Genomic DNA, 25,171 nt, shown 5'->3' with positions numbered 1-25,171 from the left:
ATCCATCCTGTATCTGCCACTGTCCCATATCCATCCTGTATCTGACACTATCACATATCCATCCTGTATCTGCCACTATCCTATATCCATCCTGTATCTGCCACTATCCCATATCCATCCTGTATCTGCCACTATTCCATATCTCATATCCATCCTGTATCTGCCACTATCCCATGTTACTTGCTACTTATCAGACCAAGCCTGAAGGTCGTCCAGGTCTTGCTTCATGTGGGCATGGACTGCTTCATTATCTGAGGGTTTGCGAATGGAACTGAACACTGTGCAATCATCAGCGAGCATCCCCACTTCCGACCTTGTGATGGAGGGAAGGTCATTGATGAAGCAGCTGAAGATGGTTGGGCCTAGGACACTGCCCCAAGGAACTCCTGCAGCGATGCCCTGCGGCTGAGATGATTGGCCTCCAACAACCACAACCATCTTCCTTTGTATTATGTATGACTCCAGCCAGTGGAGAGCCTTTCCCTCGATTCCCATTGACTTCCAATTTTACTAGGGCTCCTTGATGCCACACTCGGTCCAATGCTGCCTTGAAGTCAAGGGCAGTCACTCTCACCTCACCTCTGGAATTCAACTCTTTTGTCCATGTTTGGACCAAGGCTATAATGAGGTCTGGAGCCGAGTGGTCCCGGCGGAACCCAAACGGAGCATCGGTGAGCAGGTTATTGGTGAGTAAGTGCTGCTTGATAGCACTGTCGAAAACACCTTCCATCACTTTGCTGATGATTGAGAGTAGACTGATGGGGCAGTAATTGGCTGGATTGGATTTGTCTTGTTTTTTGTGGACAGGACATACCTGGGCAGTTTTCCACATTGTTGGGTAGATGCCAGTGTTGTAACTGTATTGGAACAGCTTGGCTAGAAGTGCGGCAAGTTCTGGAGCATAAGTGTGCAGCACGTCAGCCGGGATATTGTCTGGGCCCACAGCCTTTGCTGTATCCAGTGAGCTCAGCTGTTTCTTGATATCACATTGAGTGAATCAAATTGGCTGAAGACTGGCTTCTGTGATGGTGGGGATCTCAGGAGGAGGTGGAGATGGACCATCCACTCGGCACTTCTGGCTGAAGATAGTTGCAAAAGCTTCAGCCTTGCCTTTGGCACTCGAGTGCTGGGCTCTGCCATCATTCAGGATGAGGATTTTCATGGAGCCGCCTCCTCCCGTCAGTTGTTTACTGGTCAATCACCATTCACGACTGGATGTGGCAGGACTGCGGAGCTTTGATCTGATTCGTTGATTGTGGGATTGCTTAACCCTGTCTATAGCATGCTGCTTCCACTTTTTAGCATGCATGTAGTCCTGTGTTGCAGCTTCCCCAAGTTTGCACCTCATTTTTAGGTACGCCTGGTGCTGCTCCCGGCATGCTCTTCTGCACTCCTCATTGAACCAGGGTTGGTTGCCTGGCTTGATATTAATGGTAGAGTCGGGCCATGAGGTTACAGATTGTGGTGGAATACAATTCTGCTGCTGCTGCTGATGGCCCACAGCACCTCATGGTGCCCAGTTTTGAGCTGCTAGATCTGTTCTGAATCTATCCCATTTAGCATGGTGGTAGTACCACACAACACGATGGAGGGTGTCCTCAGTGAGAAAATGGGACTTCGTCTCCACAAGGACTGTGTGGTGGTCACTGCTACTAATAGCTGCGACAGGTAGATTGGTTAGGACAAGGTCAAGTAGGTTTTTCCCTTGTGTTGGTTACGTGGTAATCAGCCCATGTTTGACCTGATGCCATGAGACTTCATGGGGACCTGTGTCAATGTTGAGGAGTCCCAGGGCCACTCCCTCCTGACTGTATACCACTGTGCCACCACCTCTGGTGGGTCTGGACATACCCAAGGATGGTGATGGAGGAGAAACATAGAAGATAGGAGCAGGAGTAGGCCATTCGGCCCTTCGAGCCTGCTCCGCCATTCAATGAGATCATGGCTGATCATCCAAATTCAGTACCCTGTCCCTGCCTTCTCCCCATATCCCTTGATCCCTTTAGCCTTAAGAAATATATCCAACTCGTTCTTGAATATACTTAATGAACTGGCCTCCACCGCCCTCTGTGGCAGAGAATTCCACAGGTTCACCACTCTCTGGGTGAAGAAATTCCTCCTCATTTCAGTCCTAAATGGCTTACCCCTTATCCTTAGACTATGACCCCTGGTTCTGGACTCCCCGGCCATCATAAACATCCTTCCTGCATCTAGTCTGTCCAGGCCTGACAGAATTTTATAGGTTTCGATGAGATCCCCTCTCAATCTTCTAAACTCCAGTGAGTATAAGCCCAATTGACACAATCTCTCCTCATACGCCATTCCTGCCATCCCAGGTATCAGCCTGGTGAATCTTCGCTGTACTCCTTCCATGGCAAGAACGTCCTTCCTCAGGTAAGGTGACCAAAACTGCACACAATACTCAAGGTGCGGTCTCACCAAGGCCCTGTACAGCTGTAGCAAGACATTCTTGTTCCTGTACTCGAACCCTCTTGCTACGAAGGCCAACATACCATTTGCCTTCTTAACCGCCTGCTGCACCTGCATTCAGCGACTGATGCACAAGAACACCCAGGTCTCTTTGCACTTCCCCTTCTCCCAATCTATTGCCATTCAAATAATAATCTGCCTTTCTGTTTTTGCCACCAAAGTGGATAACCTCACATTTATCCACATTATAGTGCACTTGCCATGTTTCTGCCCAATCACCCAATCTGTCCAAATCGTACTGGAGTTTCTCAACATCCTCCTCACAGCTTACCCTCCCACCCAGCTTTGTGTCATCTGCAAATTTGGAGATATTACATCCAATTCCCTCGTCCAGATCATTAATATATATTGTGAACAGCTGGGGTCCTAGGACCGATCCTTGCGGTACCCCACTAGTCACTGCCTGCCACTCGGAAAACGACCCGTTTATTCCAACTCTCTGCCTTCTGTCCGCCAACCAGTTCTCTATCCAAGTCAATACCTTGCCCCCAATCCCATGTGCCTTAATTTTGCACGCTAATCTCTTATGCGGGACCTTATCGAAAGCCTTCTGAAAGTCCAAATACACCACATCCACTGGTTCTCCCTTATCTATTTTACCAGTTACATCCTCAAAAAATTCCAGTAGATTAGTCAAGCATGATTTACCTTTTGTAAATCCATGTTGACTTTGTCCGATCCGGTCACTGCTTACCAAGTGCTCTGCTATTACATCTTTTATAATAGATTCTAGCATTTTCCCCACTACCGATGTCAGGCTTACCGGTCTATAATTCCCCGCTTTTTCTCTACCACCTTTTTTGAATAGTGGGGTAACATTAGCTACCCTCCAATCCATGGGTACTGTTCCAGAGTCTATCGCATTCTGGAAGATGACCAGCAATGCATCTACTATTTCTGGGGCCACGTCCTTAAGTACCCTGGGATATAGATGATCAGGCCCTGGGGATTTATCGGCCTTCAGTCCCATCAATTTTCCTAACACCATTTCCCTACAAATACTGATTTCTTTCAGTTCCACCCTTTCATCAGGCCCTATGTTCACCGGCATCTCTGGGAGGTTATTTGCATCCTCCTTTGTGAAGACAGAACCAAAGTATGAATTTAGTTGGTCTGCCATTTCTTTGTTCCCCATTATAAATTCCCCTGATTCTGACTGCAAGGGACCTACGCTTGACTTCACCAATCTTTTTCTCTTCACATATCTATAAAAGCTTTTAGTCAGTTTTTATGTTCCTTGCTAGCTTACTCTCATATTCTATTTTCCCCTTCTTAATTAATCCCCTTGTCCTCCTTTGTTGAATCCTAAACTGCTCCCAATCCTCAGGATTATTGCTTTTTCTGGCCAATTTATATGCCCTCTCCTTGGATCTTATGCTATCCCTAATTCCCTTGTTAGCCACGGTTGAGTCACCTTTTTTGTTTTATTTTTATGCCAAACTGGGATGAACAAATTCTGTAGCTCATCCATTCGGTCTTTGAATGTTTGCCATTGCCTATCCACCGTCAACCCTTTGAGTGCCATTCCTCAATCAATCCTACCCAACTCGCTCCTCAGACCATCGTAGTTTCCTTTATTTAAATTGAGGACCCTAGTCTCCGAGTCAACTACTTCATTCTCCATCTTAATGAAGAATTCGATCATATTATGATCGCTCAGACCCAAGGGGCCTCGTACAACAAGATTGCTAATTAATCCTTTCTCGTTACATAATACCCAGTCTAAGATGGCCTGATCTCTGGTTGGTTCCTCGACATATTGCTCCAGGAAACCATCCCGTAAACACTCCAGGAATTCCTCCTCCACAGTATTGTTACCAATTTGGTTGGCCCAATCTATATGTAGATTAAAGTCACCCATGATGACTGCTGTGCCCTTATTGCACGCTTCTTTAATTTCCCTTTTCATGCCATCCCCAACCCCCACCTTACTGTTTGGAGGTCCATATACCACTCCCACTAATGTTTTTTTCCCCTTAGTATTTCTCAATTCTACCCATACAGATTCCACATCATCAGAGCTAATATCCTTCATTACAATTGTATTAATCCCTTCTTTAACCAGTAATGCTACCCCACCTCCCTTTCCTTTTTGCCTATCTTTCCTGAATATTGAATACCCCTGGATGTTGAGTTCCCAGTCTTGGCCATCCTTGAGCCACGTTTCCGTAATCCCAACCAAATCATATTCGTTTACCTCTATTTGCGCAGCCAATTCGTCCACCTTATTACAAATGCTCCTCGTATTAAGACACAAAGCCTTCAGGCTTGTTTTTTTAACGCTCTTAGACCTATTAGAATTATTATTTACTGTGGCCACGTTTGATTTAAACCGTTGATTTCTCTGACTGCCACTTTTGCTTTTCTCCTTCCTATCTTTTGCTTTTATCCCTGTTTCACTTTCCTCTGTCTCCCTGCTCAGGTTCCCAACCCCCTGCCATTTTAGTTTAAACCCCCCCGAACAGTGCTAGCAAACCTCCCCGCAAGGATATTTGTCCCGCTCTGGTTCAGGTGCAACCCGTCCGACTTGTACAAGTCCCACCTTCCCCAGAAACAGGCCCAGTGATCCAGGAAACTAAAGCCCTCCCTCCTGCGCCAACTCATTAGCCACGCATTCATCTGCTCTATCCTCCTATTCCTATACTCACTAGGACGTGGCACCGGGAGTAATCCAGAGATTACAACCTTTGAGGTCCTGCTCTTTAATCTGCTGCCGAGCTCCCTAAATTCTTGCTGCAGGACCTCATCCCTCTTCCTACCCATGTCATTGGTCCCAATGTGAACCATGACCTCTGACTGTTCACCCTCCCCCTTCAGAATGCCCTGCAGCCTGAGACTGGGACATTGGCTGAAAGGTATGATTCTGTTAATATGACTGTGTCAGGCTGTTGCTTGACTAGTCTGTGGGACAGCTCTCCCAATTTTGGTACAAGTCCCCAGATGTTACTGAGGAGGACGTTGCAGAGTCGACTGGGTGTGCCGTTGTGGTGTTCAAAGCCGGTGCCGTTTTATTCTTAGCGGTTTGTTACAACTGAGTGGCTTGCTAGGCCATTTCAGAGGGCAGTTAAGCATTAACCACATTACTAGGTGTCTGGAGTCACATATAGGCCAGACCAGGTAAGGATGGCAGATTTCCTTCCCTAAAGGACATTAGTGAAGCAGATGGGTTTTTATGACAATCCGGTAGTTTCATAATAGCTTTTTATTCCAGGTTCATTTAATGAATTGAATTTAAATTCCACATGGTGTGCCGTGGTGGGATTTGAACTCTCAATCGGGATTATTAGTGCAGGCCTCAGATTACTAGTCCAGTAACATAACCATTATGCTACTGTTCGCCAATCCTCTCCATGAAGTTTTTAATGTACCCTGTTACAGGAAATGTCAATTCTAGTCCAAGCAGAAGCTCTATTACAACCAGGATTGCAAATTGAACCTCAACAAGATTCATCTGTAATTAGCATTCTGTCAAGCCTATGCGTCTGTAACAGCAGCCAACTGTATTCTGGTTGTGTGGGAAGACAGATTTTTATTTTTAATCCTGTATTCAAAAACCATAATTTCATTAATTTATTGACCTATTACAGGAGTGAGTAATGAGAATATCAGATACTCCAGACTGACTCAGTGCAGGGTGAACCACAATAGCGAAAAAGAAAAAGAAACACAGAAAGCAGAGCGAGAGAGGGATAAACAAACACAGAGACAGGCTGTAGAATGAGCTGATAGTGTGCATATGTGCGAGAGATATCAACCTACAGACTACAGAACAAGGCCTCAGAGAGAGAGAGACTACAGCATTTGCATTATGGAGATACACACACAATTTCTTTACCCAGTAACTAAATACTATTTGGAGAGTTAAAATCTATTAGAAGCACACTATCACAAGTTGCAGTATGTTGAGGCAGAAACCCATGGACCACTTTGGTGACATTTCTCATTTCCTCCACAGCAACCTTGTCCGTACAGCAGAACACAGAAGAAGAAACTGTGCCTTTTCCAAATTATTTGAGCCAGGAATTGGAAAAGCTGCTTTGATTGTCGTCCGGGTCCCTTCCTCAGAGGAAACACATCCTGTTAATGTTTGACTGTGAAGTCGCACTACTGAATGTTTGTTGCAGCCAGCAACGCCCAAAGGCTCACCAACACTGTTAGAAAAACAAGTTTCCTCCTAACTTTCAGAAAGAGTCTTTTTCACTTCGGTATCTTACCAGTATGTCAGGATCGTGTCACCGCCGAAGCATGAAGTCTATTTCAACAGGATGCTCAATTTCTGTTTAACTGTTCGATCTACTGTGTGCTGATTTGCTGTGATTGTTAATATTTTGATTTAAACTGAAGGCAATCTCAGCAAAAAGACTGCCTGGGACATCAAGTCGATCTGCTTTTCCACAAATTGACAAACAGGTGCGCTGGGCCAGATCATCACCCACTGGTCCCCTCCAGCTTTACTCAAGGCTCTTCAGTTGGGACATCTTTATCTTCAATAAAAGGGATGGACCTGCATGAACGGCAGCTTATCACTGCTGCGTCTCCGGTCAAGAAGGCGCAAGAGGGCGGATAAACCACATCAATTTGCATCCAGCTTGGACATCCAAAGTATTCGGAATCGGACACGTCCATGTTGAGGATACTGGTGACGTGAGGATGAATGCTCAGCTCCCCTAGCAGCTCTCTGGCAGCTCTAGGTGCTCCTGCACTTCCAATGCACACAAGTGTTTTGTGTGGAAATAAAGAAGCTCCCTTGTGCTCAGTCGGCAACTAGAGCAGACTTGGAGTTGGGGAAAGGCAGCTGGGTATGGCTGTCCAAAAGCTGGTGGCCACGGCTGTAGCGGTGGCACTCCTGTCTCTGATTCTCAACAATGCAGCAGCTTTCACTCCAAATTGGGTGTACCAGGCCCTGGAGGATGGGAGAAAGCGCAGTGTGGGATTGTGGAAGATGTGCTATGGGATTGATAAAGGCAAAGGGTCAACGATGCATGAACAGACTTTGGATCAGGAGTGTGAGAATTTAAGCTGGGGATCGGAGCACCCTGGATTTCAGGAATCTCGGAGTACAGTCAAACGTAAGTCTGTAAATCTCTCATCTACAGCTGCGGTGGGATCCCCCTACTGTCGGCTAAGGACATGGGAGATTAATAGATCCCTGTTCCTTTACTGCTGGAGAAGAGGGATAGTTACAAGAGTTCCTGTGCCTTTAATGTCTCTGGGGAGGCGGGGTTACTGAAACACATGCCCTTTAACTGTTGGGGCTGCGCTGTAAAATTCCCATACCTTTACTGTTTGGGGGGCGGACGTTAATGAATCCCCTGTACAGTCGGTGAGGGGGGGGGGGGTGTTAATGAATCCCCTGTACTGTCCGGGGGGTGTTAATGAAGCCCCTGTACTGTCCGGGGGGGGGGGGGTTAATGAAGCCCCTGTACTGTCTGGGGGGGGGGGTTAATGAAGCCCCTGTACTGTCCGGGGGGGGGGGGGGGGGGTTAATGAAGCCCCTGTGCTGTCGGGGGGGGGGGGGGGGGACGGTTAATGAAGCCCCTGTGCTGTCGGGGGGGGGGGGGGGCGGTTAATGAAGCCCCTGTGCTGTCGGGGAGGGGGGGTTATGAAGCCCCTGTACTGTCCGGGGGGTTAATGAAGCCCCTGTACTGTCCGGGGGGGGGGGGTTAATGAAGCCCCTGTGCTGTCGGGGGGGGGGGGGCGGTTAATGAAGCCCCTGTGCTGTCGGGGGGGGGGGGGGCGGTTAATGAAGCCCCTGTGCTGTCGGGGAGGGGGGGGGTTATGAAGCCCCTGTACTGTCCGGGGGGGGAGGGGGGTTAATGAAGCCCCTGTACTGTCCGGGGGGGGGGGGGGGGTTAATGAAGCCCCTGTGCTGTCGGGGAGGGGGGGGTTATGAAGCCCCTGTACTGTCCGGGGGGGGGGTTAATGAAGCCCCTGTGCTGTCGGGGAGGGGGGTTAATGAAGCCCCTGTACTGTCCGGGGGGGGGGGGGGGGGGTAAATGAAGCCCCTGTACTGTCCAGGGGGGAGGGGGGTTAATGAAGCCCCTGTGCTGTCGGGGAGGGGGGGTTATGAAGCCCCTGTACTGTCCGGGGGGGGGGGGGTAAATGAAGCCCCTGTACTGTCCGGGGGGGGGGGGGGGGGGGGGAGGGGGGTTAATGAAGCCCCTGTGCTGTCGGGGAGGGGGGGTTATGAAGCCCCTGTACTGTCCGGGGGGGGGGGGGGGTAAATGAAGCCCCTGTACTGTCCGGGGGGGGGGGGGGGGGGGGGGGGGGGGAGGGGGGTTAATGAAGCCCCTGTGCTGTCGGGGAGGGGGGGTTATGAAGCCCCTGTACTGTCCGGGGGTGGGGGGGGGGGGTAAATGAAGCCCCTGTACTGTCGGGGGGGGGGGGGGGGGGGTTAATGAAGCCCTTGTGCTGTCGGGGAGGGGGGTTATCAAGCCCCTGTGCTGTCCGGGGGGGGGGGGGGGGGGGGGGGAAAGGGGGGTTAATGAAGCCCCTGTGCTGTCCGGGCGGGGGGGGGGGGTTAATGAAGCCCCTGTGCTGTCGGGGAGGGGGGTTATCAAGCCCCTGTGCTGTCCGGGGGGGGTTTAATGAAGCCCCTGTGCTGTCCGGGCGGGGGGGGGGGGGGGGGGTTATGAAGCCTCTGTACTATCGGGGGGGGGGGGGGGGGCTTGGTTACCTTTACTGCATGGGGGTGGGGAGTTACCAAGGCACTTGCAGAATTTAGCCATCTGATCAAACAGTAATATCATGCAGCTGTCTTCCAAACAGAATCAAGAGAAAGCCTTTGCATATTGGCCCATGATGTACCCATATCACAAGCAGAATCTTGACCAGTTAAGGAGTAATATGAGGCACTTCCCATACCCTGAACGCCGTTTAGTAACAAATTAAAGGGAACCTTATCGCTAAACAAATAAAATTGTCAAGATTGGTGAATGGCCTTGGCTCTAGAAGTACAGAATATTAAGGTTCTCTACATCACCACTTCCATTCAAATGAGCAAGCTGTGGAGTTGCAGTGATTGCTGGAGATAAATAAAACTCAGAGTTTTGTTCATCAATACCCAATCCGAACACCAAAGCAAGCAAGGTCCATTTACCATTCGATCATGGTGCTCAGCAACTAGGAAATATAAAGGGCACATTCTGTCCTTAGAACTTCACTAGTTCGAAACAGGAACGGTTAAAATTCATCGTAAACTCAGAACCTGCTGGATTACAGGTTCGTCCAGTGTTCTGACGGAGCTTAGACAAATCAGATCGAGTAAGTTACTAAGTTGCCACAGTTGCTCAAAGGCTGCCAATATGAATACTCTGCCTGGTTCGGAGACAGCAGAGTAGGAAACTCTCAATAGTTAGCTTACTCCCTCTACATTGAGCCTGAATGAGCAGACTCAATCTCAACTGTTCTAGTTGGCGGTCTGTCTCAATTATTTATAGCTGTGTAGGGGGGGGGGGGGGGGAAATTCTTTTGCTGATCTCTATTCCCATTTGAGGTCGGTGAGTTTTAAGCCTGTATCACTAGTTCTAAGCTTACAGTCTAAGCGAAGCAGCCTGCTTGCATCTACACCTCATTTAAAAAACCCAGATCATGACTCCCACCACCCCCCAAATGAAACAGGTTCAGCTCCTGTCCTCTGCAACATGGCAATAACCACGACTGAGCTACTCACACCAGTACCTGCATTAGTCAGTGCCAAAGCCAATCATTATTGCCATGGTTACACTGACAGCCGCCCATATCTCCATGGACTGTATGGTCATAGGGCATGGACATGTTTCAGGGGGTGGTGATGGTCACTGCTATTGTCCATTATCGTGGGATTAGTTGCAGAACATTTGATAATTTTCCTTTTTTAACCGCTTACTTGTTTAATGAGCCAACACGTGACAGAAGTGGGCTGTATTTGGTCTTCTATAAGCTAATCACACTGTCTCCCTCTCCTGCAGTTCAGTTTGACATGATGCGAGCCTGTAACCTGATTGCCACAGTGGCTCTGACTGCCGGCCAGCTCATCTTCCTCCTCGGACTGATGGAACTGCCACTCATCACCCAGGATTCCCAGTGGTGGGAGGAGGCCATAGCTGCCCTGTTTCAGCTGTCCAGTGAGTAACACATTTACTTTACCATTTTGAGATCTGCCATTAAGAGCCTGTACAAGCAGCACCTGAAGCAGTCAGACTGTGACTGTACTGTTGTCACTTCAGCAGAACCTTGTACAGTTACCTGCCTTCACTTTGGTGCAGTCCATCAGTTGCCACATTTTGCAACTGTCAATAATCATAGAATCTTACTGTTGTGTCTGTGTGTTGATAAGAGACACTGAAGACAGGAGTTGGTTCATAGGTGTTTACTAAGCAAAGTCTGGAGGGGAACTAACAGATATAACACAATATACAGGCTTATATAGCCCGAGTGGCCATTACCAGCATTACAGCACACATGGGGCTCTTAAAGGCACATACACTACAATTCCTCCCCTTTTAGCTAACCAGTACATAATATTTTAAGTAATTATTAATTACATGTTATAAGAAAAATAATATACACATTGCTGCAGTTAATTAATTATAAGTCAGTCTCTCTGGAGGCTTCCTGACTCGGTCCGGATAACGCCTCGGTGGTGTAGTAGTTTCTGGTGGTGTAGTAGGTTCTTTTGGCAAGGCTGATTCGGCTTGAATGCCAGTGTCGGGTTCATCGGGTTCCAGTATCACCGGATCGGAGGTAGATATGGGTATCTCTACTTCATCGTTAGGCGTATAGAGTTGTGGTGTAGGTTGTCCCTTTTCGGATGACTATGATTTGGTCAGCATGGCGCCTTATTATGCTTTCTCCGGTGTCCACGGTATACATCAGTGGTCCTAGTCGTGTGCAGATAGTTCCAGGCTGCCATTTCTTGGTACGGTAGTCCCGGGCCAAAACTTGTTGACCTATCTGGAAGGTTCTAGTTGGCCTTTCATTCATGCCTTGAAATTGCCAGTTCTCCACGTCCCTTCTGATGTTGGGCTTGATCAAATCCAGCCGGCATCTTAGGCTTCTATTGAAGAACATCATGGCGGGAGTTTGGTTGGTAACCATATGTGTTGCATTCCTGTATGCGAACAAGAAGTTATCCACCTTGTGCTGAAGTTTTATGTCTTCATTAGTCTGGACAAACCTTTCAGCCAATCCATTGGTGGCAGGATGGTATGGGGCGGACGTGTAGTGCTTAACCCCATTGTTTTTTAAGAACTTCCTGAATTCTTCGGACACAAATTGTGGTCCATTATCAGAACAGATCTGTTCCGGCAGCCCATTCCTGCCAAATATGGTCCTTAATACTGTGATGGTTTTTTCCGTGGTTGTGGAGGACATCTTTATTACCTCCGGCCACTTGGAGTGTGCATCAACCGTGATTAAGAACATGGAGTCCATAAATGGACCAGCAAAGTCGATGTGTACCCTTTGCCAGGGAGATGAGGGCCACTCCCATGGATGTAGAGGGGCTTGGGGTGGAGCGTTTTGGACCTTCTGGCATCCTAGGCAGCTCTTGGTCATTTCTTCTATGTCTCCATCGATACCTGGCCACCATACAAACGCTCTGGCTAGGTTCTTCATTTTCACTCCACCCAGATGCCCCTCGTGAAGCTCCTTTAGCACTTTATCCTGGAGTTTGGGTGGAATCACCACTCTGGATCCACACATCAAGGTTCCTCGGCATACTGACAGCTGTTCTCTTCTTTGCGAGAATGCTGGCAACAGTGGTTCGCCATGTACTGGCCATCCCTTCACCGTTAAGTCGTAGACTCGTGAGAAAGTCGGGTCATTTCTCGTTTCCTTTTCAATGGCAGAATTTGTTACTGGTAGACATTCCACTATGGTTGAGTGGAAAATCTCCACTGGGTCTACGGTAGGTGCTTCTTCTACCGTTGGCAACGGTAGGCGCGATAAACCGTCAGCATTCCCATGCTGTTTTGATCCTTTGTATTTTATGTTGTATTGGTGTGCCCCTAGAAAAAAGGGACCACCTCTGTAGCCTTTGCACTGTCATAATGGGAACACCCTTTTTAGGGTTGAATATGGAGATGAGGGGTTGATGGTCAGTCAACAAGGTAAATTTTTGTCCGTGTAGGTAATGGTTGAATTTCTTCATTCCCCATACCAGGCTGAGTGCTTCCCTGTCGATTTGGGCATAGTTACGCTCAGCTGAGTTCAATGAGCATGATGCAAAAGCTATCGGCCGTTCCGAGCCATCAGGGAATTTATGCGATAATACTGCTCCTATGCCGTAAGGGGATGCATCGCACGCCAGTCTGATTGGCAGTGATGGGTTGTAATGAGCCAAAACTTCTTCGGATGTGATTAAGTCTTTGCATTTATGGAAGGCACGTTTACAGTCTTTGTTCCATTTCCAAATTACTCCTGTTTGTTGCAGTTCATTAAGAGGGTGTAGAAGAGTTGATAAGTTCAGTAAAAATTTATGATAGTAATTTATTAATCCCAGGAACGACCTTAATTGTGAAACATTTTCAGGTGCTGGGGCTTTTATGACCGCTTCAATTTTTTCAGGTGACTTATGCAACCCTTCCTTATTAATTATGTGGCCACAATATGATATTTGATTTTGGAAAAATTCGCACTTGGGGCGATTTGCTCGTAGGCCCCGTTCTCTCAGTCTAGTGAGCACCTGCTCCAAATTGGCAAGGTGCTCGTTGTCGTTTTCTCCTGTTACAAGGATGTCGTCTAGGTAGCATTGAGTACCCGGAATCCCTTGGAGGACTTGCTCCATAGCTCTTTGCCAGATAGCTGGAGCGGATGCTACTCCAAAAACCAGTCGATTGTACTGGTACAGACCTTTGTGTGCATTTATCGTGAGATATTTTTTAAGCGGCCTCTTCAACCTCCATCTGTAGATATGCCTGTGCCAAGTCAATTTTGGTGAAACGTTTCCCTCCGGATAGTGAGGCGAAAATATCTTCTATCCTCGGAAGAGGATACTGTACCGTGTGAAGGACCGGGTTTACCGTCACCTTGAAGTCTCCACAGATGCGAATTTTTCTCTGTTCTTCAGATTTATCATTATTCAATGCTTTCTTCATGACTGGAGCGATGGGTGTTGCCCACTTGCTCCAATCTATTTTGGATAATACGCCTGCATTTTCCAAATTCTCCAGTTCTGCCTCGACTGCTGGACGAATTGCGTATGGCACTGGTCTGGCTTTAAAAAACTTGGGAATTGTTGCATCTTCCACTTTTATTGAGGCGGTGATGCCTTTCAAGGTTCCTAGTTTCTCTTGAAACACTTCTTTGGCGTTGGCCAAGATGTCTTTTAATCGTTCAGGTATGACGTCATCATCGTTTTTTTTCTTACTGGTCACCGTCAGTGCCTGAATGGAGTGCCAGTCTAAACGTATTTTCCTGATCCATTCACGTCCTAACAGCGGTGGGCCACCATCTTGTAGAATGTATAAATACAACTTTTGTATTTCCTTGCCGTTGTATACAACAGGCACCCTTATTTTTCCTTTGGGGTATGCTTTCTGCCCCGTATATGTTTTCAAGATAATGGATGTGTCTTTTAAAGGTATATGCGGAAATAGCCTCTCGTAATCCCGTCGATTTATTACGGTCAGAGCTGATCCTGTATCTAGCTCCATTTTAACTGGGGACCCTGCTATCGTGAGGGTAACCCAAATGGTCTGGTAATCATCTTTGGCAAGTACATTATGTAATTTGAGACAGCTTAGTCTCTTGTTTTCGGAGTCGCTATCGCTCTTCTGGTCTTCGGAGCTACTGTCCGTCATCATTTGTACCTTTCTGTACTTTTCTTTGTTGATTTTTTTTTTCCTGTCTGTGGATTTATTTTGTCCAGATCAGCATACCCGTGCAATGTGTCCAATCTTTCCGCATTGCCTGCATGCTTTGTCCTTGAACTAGCAGTCCCTCTGGTCATGGGTGGATCTGCCGCAGCGATAACATCTCTCGAAACCCTGTGTCATTTCATGGGTGCCGAAGTCCTGTGTCTTTTGTTGTATTTCTGCAGCTCCTCTTGCGGCTGCTTTGTATGATACAGCCATACTGAAAGCCTTGTCCAGTGTTAAATCTTTTTCAGAAAGCAGCCTTTTCTGTGTTCCTTCACTTAAGAGACCGCAGACGAATTTGTCTCGAAGATAATCTGCTAGTCCTGCCCCGAATTGGCAGTGTTTTGATAGCTTTCTTAATTCGGTGAGGTAATCAGCGTCACTTTCATTCTTGTGTTGATTTCTCTTGAAGAATTTGAATCGTTCCGCTATCAGCAGGGTTTAAGTGCTCCTGTAGGGTATCAACAATTTCTTTAAAATCCTTGTCCTTTGGTTTGGCTAGGGTGATTAAATTTCGTAACAGCCCGTATGTCTTTGCGCCCATTAGATTCAGCAGTACTGAAGCTTTTTTTTCATCTTCTATTCCATTTGCAGTGCAATATACCTCCACTCTTTCCACATATGTGGTCCAATCCTCTATCTCGCTGTCAAAAGCATCAATATTGCCAGACTTAGGCATCTTAGAAAAGATATGGCGCTTCCCGCGCTTTCCCGCCGCTGCTGCCGATGACAACGCTGTTTCCCGCGGTTTCCGTTCTTTTTTTATTTATTTATTTACAGTTGGAGACTCGTTCCCGCCGGACTTTCTCTCTAGGTCTAAACGCCGACCTTTTTGCAGCGCCGGCCATCTCCAGAGTGCTCCCTCCCCGTCTGTTACTGCTTGCCTCCGCTTTCGCTGCTTGGCCCAGCTGTAAAACCAGCCGCTGGAGCCCCAGCCTGATGCCCAGGAAGGATTAGCGCAGTACCTGCCACCAGCTTGGCCAGCTGGTGAAACCACAGCTTTTTTCACTTTCTTGATTCTTCTGGACGCCAGAGGAATCGATGTCCTTGAGGTGCTGCCGAATTGCAGGTAAGTCCGTTTCCACTTCGTCGCCACTGTTGTGTCTGTGTGTTGATAGAGACACCGAAGACAGGAGTTGGTTCATAGGGGTTTACTAAGCAAAGTCTGGAGGGGAACTAACTGATATAACACAATATACAGGCTTATATAGCCCGAGTGGCCATTACCGGCATTACAGCACACATGGGGCTCTTAAGGCACATACACTACACTTACAGCACAGGAGGAGGTCATTCAGCCCATCGTGCTGGTGCTAGTTCTTTGAAAGAGCTATCCAATTAGGCCCACTTTCCTGCTATTTCCCCATAACCCTGCAAATGTTTCCTTCTCAAGTATATATCCAATTCCCTAATTCAGCCTAAACCATTAGCTATACATAAAATCAGTCAGATTCACTTCAGCACACAAGTTGATGACACCCTTATGAAAAAGACTGTCATTTCAACGTTGTGACAAAGAGGGAACAGAAGCCTTTTTTTTTTAAAGCTTTGAATCTTCTGGGTCCCTAGATACCACTTAGAAACAAATACAACAGGCGAGGATGAAGACTCAGCTGTAGAATCATCAGCTTCTCACACTAGCCGAATGAGTAAAGTCTGCAAACATCGAGTCTCACTGCAATAAAGTCACGTCCAATGTCAGCCCCTGTGGATTTGAGCTCTAACATTCTGCCTGTGTGGTCTCATTAGGGATATTACGACGTTACATTCATGCAGTAGAAGTAATGGCAGGTCTCGTCAGTAATATATCATGTATATGAGCGCTTACATTTACACATTTAAATACACACACACTCCAGACATTGCACAGCCCAGTGGAGCAACAAAATGCAAAGTCATGGAGGACAGAGATGGGTTTGATCCCCTCAGTCATACTGGAGTAGGGAGAGACCAGTCTCAATCCACCTTTGCAATAAATTGAAGAAGCATGTGAGGGGACAATACTCAGTTCAGGCCACAATTATTACACCTCTGGATTACATTGGAGATTGGGCAGTACGGGTACACTCCTAAACGTATCATACTCAGATTACTTCCGGGAGCAACCAGAGCTGCTGTATCCGAGTGAAACCCCAAACCTAACACCGGGTCAACTGCTGCACACTCTCTGACAGCCAGCTGGCCAGCAGCAGTGGTAACCCCTTGTTACAGACTGTCTACACACCCACTTTTGGGGCAAGTGGCCAGTCACCAACTGTACAAGAGAAAGAGGGACTGGGGGAAAAGTCAGGATTTCAGAACCTCATAGAAAACTAAATTTCCTGGGGTCATTTTGTGCAATGCATGTGGCCCCTCATTGGATTGGGACTTCTTTATACAAGAATGCAGCCCTAAAACCAATCCGTGTGCAGTCATGCATCCCATACCACCAGTTAGTCTATGTCTGTACAATAAACGCAGGGAAGCGGAGAAACCCTCTCACAGGTGCAGCAGTGTGCAGAGAGGGCGCTCCCTGTGGGGCAAGCACAGCCGCGTGACCCACACCAAGATGCACCGTGATGGAGGTGGTTCACCATTCCCACCACAGCCCTGCTTCCACAATATGCAATTCTAAGTAATCATAGTGTTACTGTCATACTCAGTTATAAGATGCCCCCAAGGTCAGGAACCTCACTGCATTGAATTTCCTAAGGACTACAGAAGAATTCCTTTACGGCAGTGGTAAATTTTCTGATTCCATCCTGTGATTCCTTAACAATCCTGATCACAGCGTAATCTTTGTTCAGGGAAAACAGCTTTGAAAACTGGAGCACAACTCAGTGACCAGAGACACTCCAGCAGGAGGACAGACCCAGACCCGCTTGCTTTCAGTCTCTGATCAGAGACATTCCAGTAGGACAGGGTGAGAGTTGCTGGGTTTCAATCTCTGATCAGACACACTCCAGCAGGACAGGGTGAGAGTTGCTGGGTTTCAATCTCTTATCAGAAGCCCTGACATAGTTGAATTTTGTTTTTGAAGTCTTTATAATCGGGTAATGTTCCACACGAGAAACTCTCCGATAAGGCTGCTAGCGTTGTCCTCCAATATTCCTTCAAAGATATTCTGGGAGTCGGGTTAAATGTGGTCGGTGGTACAGGTCAGTGAGAGTCAAAGAGAGCTAGCAAATGACTTATTTAAAGGATTGGCCAACTATCCTGGGATAAAGAATGGCTAAGAGAAGAGTACCTTTCGGGAATAAAGTTAGCGTGTTAAAGGCCAAGCTGTCTTATCTAACAGCACTGACTCTTTAGTACAAACTCTTCCCAGTGTGAAGTCCGTATACAGCTCTGTGGATCTACGAAACTTGCTCAGTGAAGAGGAAATGTATTCTCCGTGTTTATACGCTATTCCATTGACAATCAAAGAGCTGGAGAACTGTGCCATTCTGTGGAGCTGCTAATTTTAGCTCCCGGCAATTTGCACTCGCTGCCCAATGTCTGCTCAGAGTGTGATGAGCGACTGGAGGGCGCCAGGATATCCCGATCCAGGGGCAGGAAATGCCTGTTATTACCTGTTACGCAAGCTGAGCCTTGAAGCCTTGCAGGGAGTCTTGTCTGAGGCCCAGGGAAACCAAAGTCTGCTGGCAAATAAACTGCGACACTGCAAATCACTCAGTGGCTCACTGCAGTTGAGAGAATGACCACATTGTCACTAAGTACTGAGTTATCAGAGATATTAAAGTCGCAGAAATTTATATTAAAACGCGTCTTCCTAAATGAAAAAAAGACATGGTGAGAATGTTAAATGAACCTAAAAGGTTTAGAAGATTTGATGTTTTTAAATTAGGCTATTCTCAAAAAGTCCACTCATTCATCATCAAAGGTTAGGTAGCAGAGCCCATCACAAGCAGGCAATGGCTGCAGTGAGCACTGCACACGAATAAAGTTATTCCAGGCGCTTTTTCTTACTGATGCTCAAGCATTTGGGTCACTAACAAAGACAGGAATATATTTTGTAAAATATAAAATCAGTGACCTTGTAGATGATAACCAGTGTGTTGTCCTTTAAACTGTGCAGGGCATGTTGTGAATGTGCCACTTATACAGCACTTGTGTCCTTCCTGAATGAGCAATGCTATTTAATGGGCATGAATATGATCCCAAAGCAAAATGTTAGTTACTGCAAGGGGAGAACAGGGGGAACTGAGGTGACGTGGATTGGACACTCGCACCTCGCCTCCACATCATCACCTCTCCAGACAGCATTTACTGAGACCAGAAAATCTAGCATGTGCGGAAATCAAGGAGAACTGATCTGGTAAATTAGGGCTCGGAGACAGTGGGGTACACTTGGACCTGGTGAACTGCGGCTCTGGGACAGTGGGGTACACTTGGACCTGGTGAACTGCGGCTCTGGGACAGTGGGGTACACTTGGACCTGGCGAACCGGGGCTCTGGGAGAATGGGGTACACTTGGACCTGGCGAACCGGGGCTCTGGGACAGTGGGGTACACTTGGCCAACACCGGCTGTGTTGGGACTTTGTGGAATGACTCCCTTTGAATTGATTTCATGAGTTATTATAATCAGCTGATTGATTAGTTGCCAGTCTGTGGTCCTTTTACCCTCACGTTTCCATGGCACAGGCTACTTGTAGTACATGTCCCTGCCCTGTATTCCACCATCCGTGTGATAATCTTTAAACAGCAGGAAGGAAGCTGCTGCAATCAACCGGCAGATTCCCAAATCACACAACCTGCTGTGGGCAGACCGGACGGGATTTATTTTCTTAGACAAAAACAATCGTTTCAAATTTAATTTGAACGAAGAGAATCTGGAGGAGTTTATTTAAAGCACACACACACACACACCAAATGAAGGTTTTAAATAAGCAACGCAATATAGGGTTGCACTGATTGAGCACTTTGTGAATCAGTGAAATCAGATGATACAAATTGCAATTATATTCAATAATCAGCTACACAGACCAGAGTAGAAAAAGGCAGAACAAGGCACAGAAGTCAATCCAGTCGTTCCTGTAGTTCAGTTTTGCTGCAAACGACAGCATGCTGAGGGAGAGCGAGAGCAAGAGGTGGGCTCAGGGAGGGAGAAGGAGCAGGAGAGCTGGGCCCAGCAGAGGGAGAATGGGCCCGGCAGAGGGAGAATGGGCCCGGCAGAGGGAGAGCAGGGCTCGGAGGTGTGCTTGCACCAAAACAATTGCAAATAGCAGAGGTCGGTCAGAAAGGCATGTCTGATCCTATGCCAATGGGTTGGCACAACGTGAATTTTTGTCCTGTTTCGTTCTGCATGCAGCAGGAAAAGGCCATGCAGCTGATAGATTGTGTACAGTCTTGTCTGTGATGGGTTTTACTCAATCTCCAATGGGCAGCAGCCAACCACAGGTAATTCCCATGAAGATACATGCGTTCCCAGCAGTGGAACGTGAGTGACAACCTGGGGAATAAAAACGGCGAATGTTCTGTGAGACAACGAACTGAATGTTCTTTAGAACAGGAAACTTGATCTTTGTCTTGAAATGAAAGTTAAACAGCCCCCTCCCCCACTTCATTATCTGCTTCCTTCCCCGGCGGGAAGGACTCAGAGATGCTGTATCTTGAAGGATGGGAAATGAGGTTAAATAATCATCACTCGCTCAGCACAAAAACTAAAATAAACTTAGACAGTCAGTGTCATCCTTCAGGTCCCACTTAAAATGAGTTAAAAGGAATTATGATTAACTTCAGTGTTTTCTTTCTGCCTTGATAGTTTAAAGAAATCTTTTGTTTAAATCGGCTGCAGATGGCATCAGTGAGAGGAACTGGCTTGGTTGAGTTAGTGAGGCACATTGTTAGAGAGACGAGATTTCTCATTTACCTAGTGTGCATCAGAGACATTTATTCACAATGCCAGCCTCAACTCAACTCCCGTAGAGAAAATGTTTACACTTGTCGGGCAATCCAGTAATTTGGGTCATAAATGTAAGATAGTCACTAATAAATCCAATAAGGAATTCAGGAGAAATGTCTTTCCCCAGAAAGTGGTTAGAATGTGGAACTCACCACCACAAGGAGTGGTTGAGGCGAATAGCATCGATGCATTTAAGGAGAAGCTAGATAAGTACATGAGGGAGAAAGGATTAGAAGGATATGTTGTTAAGGTTAGATGAAGAGGGGTGGGAGGAGGGTCATGTGGAGCATAAACACCAGCATGGACCCGTTGGGCTGAATGGCCTGTTTCTGTGCTGTACATTCTATGTAATTCTATGTAACTCCTCCAAGTTACTACTTTCACTGCCCACTGCAATACGGCATCGTGCTGCACTGGATGTCTAGTTATAAATAATCTATGTAACTCAGCAAAGTTGTCTTTTTGTTCAGTCCGACAGCAATGGACTGTCCTTTTGTTCGGCATCTGTTGTCATGACAAGTTGTCCATCCTGTCCAAGAAGGCACAGCCTGACCACATGGCGGTGCGAGGATCTGGGAATGCGTGCCATTTGTATTTCTCGTTATTGCAGTTCACGCAAAGGGCCTGTGAAGGGAAATGACTTGCCTCAAATGAATAATTTTATTTTGGGCTCTGTGGTGGAAGCTCCAACACTGGCTTCCTGCCGTCACCCGGTGAATAATTGTTCCACTGAGAAACAGCAAAGGGGCTCAGCAAGTAAGAAGAGGGATAAATATCTTAACTGGACCACAGCTTACACAGAACAGGAGGTGGCAGATGAGCAAAGAATACCAGCAAGTATTTAGGTAATCTGGGGAAAGCCGAGTCACAAAGGAAAGGAAGAGCAAAGAAAATAGCAGCAATTTCAGACTGACGAGATTGCAACAGAAGATACGTAGGAACATAATCCTCACCAGCACAGTTTAGATCTGATATGAAAACAGTATTTATAGCAAGTCCGATTTGAAACCTATCCTCGCACACCATTGATCTGAAAGAAACTGACTGAGCAATCGGTTGTAAAATTGCAAAATGCTGCACATTCTATTGGTGGCAGTACCACCCAATAGGAAGGCAACCCGTGACTGGCAGAGGCTCCTTCTCTCACCTTCAAGGCCAACATGAATTGGCCAGAGATTGGGAGAGTGTCTTTCCATCCATTTGGAGCTCAAGGTGACTACACTGAGACAATATGATCCTCAGCATTCTACTGGCCAGCCTGACTTTCTGATGGATGACATGGCTGTGCAGTGCCTGACTGCTAAACAAGGAACAGAAGATATCTTGCAATAATGGGAGACCATGAGGACTTGTCATGGGAGTCAGTCTCTGGACAGGATAGCTGACACCCAAAAAACCAGCATGGGGGCCACAGTGGGAGTCAATCAGGCCAACCAAATCGAAAAAAAGACCTCCCTAAGCTGCAACTCGACAAGATGGGTTGAAAATGCCACAAGAACTTTTTTTTAATTCAAACTATGCAGACTTAAACTGTAATCAGTGGGCAGAGATATTGAAATGATATTCAAGTGACAGAAATATGTCATGCAACGTGTTTTCCGTCACTTGCACCATGGCGATGCTGGATGCCAAGAATGCCTATTTGTGCATAGCCTTCACCCATTGGCATGGCAGTGGGTGGGTGGCGGTGATGAGGGGACTTATAAGTTTAAAGCTTGTGCAATCAATTGTTGCACTCTTTCGACCCCCAGCACCAAGGCTGCCAGCCATTCTGTGCTGAGGCAGGCCTCCAATGGCTGCCGTAACTGACCACAGCACCTCCCAGCAAAGGTCTAGGAGCCAGCCAAAATTACATAGATAGCCCCGAGGCCATAATGTCGCCCATGGTCAGGAAGTCCAGCCACACCGGCAATGAGCCCCAGCTCCACAACAAATGGTTGAAAAGGTAAAAGTTTCCATGCTTTTAAAGTTACAAAGAGTTTAGAAGACCACATTGTTGGATTCCAGCCAAACCAATAGAGCCATGGTAAGGGGACAGCTAACAGAAATGAGAGTTTACAGTTATGAATATAGGCTTGAGACAGTGAGACTTTTTTCATTGGAGCAGAAACGATCAATGGCTATCTAAGTGACTTTCAAAAAGCTGAAAGGTTTTCGGAGCAGTATTAGTGACGGACTGTCTCCATTGGTAACAAGGGGGCAATAAACTGAGGATTAGCACCACAGGAAAAAAAACACACACACACACTACCATGAGTGACTGAAGCAAAGACAAGATTATCATTTAAAGAGGAATTGGATAATATTTGAAAAGGAAGGAGTATAAAATTATATGGGGATAGAGCAGGGAAATGGGATTCGAGCAGTTAGCTCCAGTTGCAGTACAGGCACGATGGGCCGATTTGCTTCCTTGGTGCTGTAATTTCTATGATCCCATGTCTTACTCCAGCAGAGTGTGATTGATAGTATTGCCTACTCCGATAAGCTTTCTCATTGTTATTTTTTCTTGTAACCATTAGGTTTTGTGTTGGTGATCGGACTGGTGACATTCTACCGAATTGGCCCCTATACTCATCTCTCCTGGTCGTGTTACCTGGACATTGGAGCCTGTCTCTTATCAACACTTGCAGCGGCCGTGTTGATCTGGAACATATTACACCGGCGGGAAGACTGCATGACGCCCCGTGTTATTGTTATCCGCCGCTCCAGGCCCCGCTTTGAAAATGACTATGTGGAGTCACCGTGCTGAGGTGAACTTGAGGAAAGGACCAGGCGACAATTTGCACACGTGTTTGAGAACTGCAAGATCTCTGCTTGCTCGTGAATTAACCCAACAGCCGCAATCTGTGGAAGTTGGGCGCGGTGGGTGCAAAGTTGGGGGGGAGAAAAGAAGGAAGGGTTGGACCTTGAACATAACTAACAATTCTGATTTGGATCCCCAGCACATTTTCTGAGGAACTATCTAAATCATGCATTAAATACACCACAACAAAACAGTACAGCAGGATACAAGCACAGGAGGACAAACTTAGCACCTGGAGGGAGCAAATGTGCCTCATGTATCAGAGGGTCCTCCACTAGATTCAAAGGCACTTCACGTGATCCAATTGCATATGGCTTAGGGTGCTCACTTCCCAACAGATTACCGGTGGGTTACAGTGTCAAGATTGCTGGGCACATTGGTGATGAGGTCTTGTCAGTTCTTGGCCAGGACACTAGGCCGAGGAACATTGTGAAGCAGAAAGAATCCTCTTACTCCTCTCCCTGCAGTAAATACATCACCCAAGTTCAAGCATCTGCTCCCAAGCATCAAGTCTTCATTATGGATACTCAGGTGTCCAGACTGACTAATATTTAAAGGAATAGTATTCATCTGTCGAACAACCTAGGCTTTAATTTAAATCAACTAATTAGATAAGACATAGTATGTATATTATATAACAGTAAGAATGAAACGACAGCGAGAAATTGTTGCACTATTTCCTGCCTGTGAAACCTAGAGTTGCCGTATTGGCGGTAAACCTTGATCCCGCACTTTGGGCTACTCTGGGTCCCCACACTTCCATCCCGCGGTTTATTCAGCATACTGGCATCAATATGCTACAGTGAAAAAAGAAATCACACCAACCTGTTGACTAATAGTCTTCATTCAGAACCTGAAGGTGATTCCACCACTACCAGGCCTGCTAGCCCCAGTATTTCACTAGTATTACACATTTCAAAGTGTTCTCTCCAGACACAACACAGATTAAAATCAAAATTTGTAACTGTACTTTTGGGTGTTTTGTTTAGTTCAAATAGATACACTGTGAACATTTCACACAACCACATCCATTATGCTTTACAGTGACCAGTTCTATTCCAGCAATACCGTGAAACTACCCAGGGTACAGTTCTGTCTCCAGCACAGTGTGTGAATCTTCCCAGGGTACAGTTCTGTCTCCAGCACAGTGTGTGAAACTACCCAGGGTACAGTTCTGTCTCCAGCACAGTGTGTGAAACTACCCAGGGTACAGTTCTGTCTCCAGCACAGTGTGTGAAACTACCCAGGGTACAGTTCTGTCTCCAGCACAGTGTGTGAAACTACCCAGGGTACAGTTCTGTCTCCAGCACAGTGTGTGAAACTACCCAGGGTACAGTTCTGTCTCCAGCACAGTGTGTGAATCTTCCCAGGGTACAGTTCTGTCTCCAGCACAGTGTGTGAAACTACCCAGAGTACAGTTCTGTCTCCAGCACAGTGTGTGAAACTACCCAGGGAACGGTTCTGTCTCCAGCACAGTGTGTGAATCTACCCAGGGAACGGTTCTGTCTCCAGCACAGTGTGTGAAACTACCCAGAGTACAGTTCTGTCTCCAGCACAGTGTGTGAATCTTCCCAGGGTACAGTTCTGTCTCCAGCACAGTGTGTGAAACTACCCAGAGTACAGTTCTGTCTCCAGCACAGTGTGTGAATCTTCCCAGGGAACGGTTCTGTCTCCAGCACAGTGTGTGAAACTACCCAGGGTACAGTTCTGTCTCCAGCACAGTGTGTGAAACTACCCAGGGTACAGTTCTGTCTCCAGCACAGTGTGTGAAACTACCCAGAGTACAGTTCTGTCTCCAGCACAGTGTGTGAAACTACCCAGGGTACAGTTCTGTCTCCAGCACAGTGTGTGAATCTACCCAGGGTACAGTTCTGTCTCCAGCACAGTGTGTGAATCTACCCAGGGTACAGTTCTGTCTCCAGCACAGTGTGTGAATCTACCCAGGGTACAGTTCTGTCTCCAGCACAGTGTGTGAATCTACCCAGAGTACAGTTCTGTCTCCAGCACAGTGTGTGAATCTACCCAGGGTACAGTTCTGTCTCCAGCACAGTGTGTGAAACTACCCAGGGTACAGTTCTGTCTCCAGCACAGTGTGTGAAACTACCCAGAGTACGGTTCTGTCTCCAGCACAGTGTGTGAAACTACCCAGGGTA

At 47.0% G+C, this 25,171-nt stretch overlaps 2 protein-coding genes across 6 annotated transcripts in view; one reads left to right on the top strand and one right to left on the bottom strand.

Annotated features, from left to right (window-relative positions):
- The window catches only part of tmem204 (transmembrane protein 204), a 68,425-nt gene extending 44,438 nt beyond the window's left edge, over positions 1 to 23,987 (top strand). Inside the window, exons 2-4 of one of the 2 annotated variants that reach the window (XM_086000958.1) lie at positions 6,446 to 7,559; positions 10,440 to 10,595; positions 22,735 to 23,987. In XM_086000958.1, coding sequence (XP_085857084.1) covers positions 7,292 to 7,559; positions 10,440 to 10,595; positions 22,735 to 22,964 — 654 coding nt within the window. In that variant the 5' untranslated portion in view covers positions 6,446 to 7,291 and the 3' untranslated portion in view covers positions 22,965 to 23,987. Of the gene's footprint in view, positions 1 to 6,186; positions 7,560 to 10,439; positions 10,596 to 22,734 lie in introns of those variants that run through there. The other variant, XM_086000959.1, reaches the window with a different exon arrangement.
- ift140 (intraflagellar transport 140 homolog (Chlamydomonas)) overlaps positions 1 to 25,171 on the bottom strand; it is a 184,738-nt gene that overhangs the window by 83,566 nt on the left and 76,001 nt on the right. The window lies entirely within an intron of this gene.

Source organism: Somniosus microcephalus, chromosome 11 (genome assembly GCF_052327205.1).
Source record: "Somniosus microcephalus isolate GS21.2 chromosome 11, FLI_Smic_1.0, whole genome shotgun sequence".
In the NCBI taxonomy this organism is placed as follows: domain Eukaryota; kingdom Metazoa; phylum Chordata; class Chondrichthyes; order Squaliformes; family Somniosidae; genus Somniosus; species Somniosus microcephalus.
This window is presented reverse-complemented; position numbering and strand designations above follow the sequence as displayed.